The sequence below is a fragment of the Daucus carota genome, chromosome 5, assembly GCF_001625215.2.
Source record: "Daucus carota subsp. sativus chromosome 5, DH1 v3.0, whole genome shotgun sequence".
Classification (NCBI taxonomy): Eukaryota; Viridiplantae; Streptophyta; class Magnoliopsida; order Apiales; family Apiaceae; genus Daucus; species Daucus carota.
This window is the reverse complement of record NC_030385.2, coordinates 34,718,982-34,721,752: the sequence shown is the minus strand read 5'-3', so window position 1 is coordinate 34,721,752 and position 2,771 is coordinate 34,718,982. Positions and strand designations below refer to the sequence as shown.

The 2,771-nt window shown below is 33.9% G+C and overlaps 1 protein-coding gene across 1 annotated transcript; it reads left to right on the top strand.

Annotated features, from left to right (window-relative positions):
- Positions 1–429: 429 nt before the first annotated feature.
- Positions 430–1,572, top strand: LOC135152870 (LRR receptor-like serine/threonine-protein kinase EFR). The gene has a single exon (XM_064094011.1). The coding sequence runs from the start codon at positions 430–432 to the stop codon at positions 1,570–1,572; it is 1,143 nt and encodes a 380-aa protein (XP_063950081.1).
- The last annotated feature ends 1,199 nt before the right edge of the window (positions 1,573–2,771 follow it).

Here is a 2,771-nt window from a genome sequence, read left to right as displayed (position 1 = left end):
CATCATTATAAAATTTTGTGTTAAACATTGTATTTAATTACTTAACTAAATATAAAAATATGAGAAATAAAATTCATGATCATACCCTTCTTCATACATCTTACCCATAAAACTTATATCTCATTGCAAAACCTCTCACTAATCTACCCCTTAAAAAAGTTGAACAACTAAATTAGAAAGTATAATGAGCTAGCATAGATATAAGAATGAGTGCTTATGGTATACAAGAAACAGTCTTGACAAGCACTTCTATTATAGTTTTATATTTAGTCTTCTTTGGCAGATCATAATCGCCATTTAATATGTGCTGATGATCTTTGAACACGACTTGGCCTACAAAGTCGTTGCGGAAAGACATCATGAAGGTTGTATTATAGTCCACAGTATTTTCAGTAGCAATACTTCATTGCTCTGTTTTATTCTACAACCATGATCTTCCCATTTATCATTTCCTGTTTACTAGTATCAGCAACACCGAAAATATTTGTATTTGCTTTTCGAAGCAACGACACTGATCAGCAGGCCTTGATTTCCTTCAAGGCTTCCATAGATGATCCATTGGGTGCCCTGGACTCATGGAACACTTCGATGCACTTCTGTCAGTGGGGGGGCGTTACGTGCAGCAGCAGACGGGAGAGAGTAATAAAACTAAATATCTCCGACCAACAAGTGGGGGGCAGATTGTCTCCACATATTGGTAATCTTTCGTTTCTCAGAGGACTTTACGTCTACCAGAACAACTTTCATGGCTCGATTCCAAATGAAATTGGACTATTGTTTCGCCTCCAGTATCTTAATTTGAGGCAGAATTATTTCACAGGTGAATTCCCAGCCAATTTGAGTCATTGTACAAACATGAGAAAACTTAGTATGAGTAACAACGAACTTGAAGGAAAACTACCCACCGAGTTTTCCTCTTGGTCTAAGCTTGACCAGTTTGATGCTCGAGTCAATAATTTCACAGGCTCAATTCCACCTTCAATAGGTAATATATCAACCCTTCTTTATCTTGATCTAGCCTATAACAATTTATTTGGGGGCATACCTTTGGAACTTGCACATCATACAAGTTTACAGTTTCTTAATTTAGGAGTAAACGGGTTGGGGGGTCTGGTTCCGCCTTCACTTTACAACAGTTCGTCCCTCTATATTGTCGGTCTAAACCAGAATGTATTAGAAGGGACACTTCCATCAGATTTAGGCTTCACCCTTCCGAAGTTGCAAGGCTTTTACGGTGAAGGTAACCTGTTTTCAGGGCCACTTCCACCGTCAATAGTTAATGCGTCCAATCTTGTTAACCTTGACATCTCGGCAAACAGTATTACTGGGCCTATACCAATCAACTGGAATAGCCTTCCTAATCTTCAAGTGCTAGGTCTGGGTCAGAATCCATTGGCAGACTATTCGCAGCTCCAAGACTGGATCTTTTTCAATTCTCTGGTAAATTGTACCCTTCTAACTTACTTGGACTTCAGTCAGAATGGTTTAAGAGGGAAGCTCCCCAGCTCAATTGTAAATCTCTCCACCACCATAGAGACACTCTATTTGATTGGAATAGTCTTGGAGGAATAATACCTGCGGAAATTGGGTTTTCTTCCCAATGTTTATTCCTTAATTTGGACCAAAATCTATTCTCAGGAGGACCCTTAACATTCAACATCGGAAACTTGAAACAATTGGTTACACTAGATGTTTGGAATAACAGACTGACAGGAGAAATACCCACAACCCTGGGTGATTGTGTGATGTTGGAGGGGCTGTACATGGGCGGAAATCTTTTTCAAGGTAGAATTCCATCTTCTTTCAAATCCTTGAAAAGTCTTCATAATTTAGATCTCTCAAGTAATAATATATCCGGGGATATTCCAAATATTTTTGATGGGTTTCATCTGATCGAATTCCTCAATCTTTCCCACAACAAACTTGGAGGTGAAGTGCCAAGACAAGGTTTGTTTTCGAACATCCGTGCTTTTTAGTTGATGGAAATTATTAATTAGCTAATAAATATGTAGGAAGCACATTATTACTTATTAATATGAACAAATTTTATAGTGAGAAAAAATTTCACAAATTAATATATTATTTTTGAGTCAATTTGTCTTCTCTAAAGCTTTTTAGTATTAATATAATAGTTCAAGTCTCGACCAGTATAACAATATAATTTACAAACTTATCATTCAAAAATTTATTAGAATTAGTAAATTTATAATGATTATTATATGTAGGGATGGTTTGTTTATACTTGAAAATCAAATAAAATTCACAAATTAAAATTAGGAGAAAGTTAATGAATGATCTTGAATTATTTTACTTATATTATTTTGATCGTGAAACCAAATAAAAATTTTTATTGTTAGCTTCTATAAGATTCCAATTTACATTTTTTAATACTATATATTAGAAACAAAATACATACAGATATGGTGGCCGTTTATTGTTGATAGATTTAATAGTGGTCTAAAAATAAAAAAAAATTAGCACAAAATTTTGTTTTATGCTATTTGTATATCACATGCAATTTACTAAAACATCACCGACAAAGGAAACGAAAAGAATCAAACTCATTCATTTCATAAGAATTTTCCTTCTCTTTTATTCTTTTAATTTTAGTTTTACGTTTTAATTTTGTTATTAAATTAATACTTTCATATCCAAGTTCCTTGTTTGCATATTTATTATATGAGTAATATATATCATACTAACAAATAATAATATACTCTTCTATCAAAGAATTCTTTGCTAATCATATAAACTTAGCTTGTTCCAAGAAA

Coding starts and splice junctions, on each gene's coding strand:
- LOC135152870 (XM_064094011.1), top strand. CDS start 430: ATGATCTTCCCATTTATCATTTCCTGTTTACTAGTATCAGCAACACCG.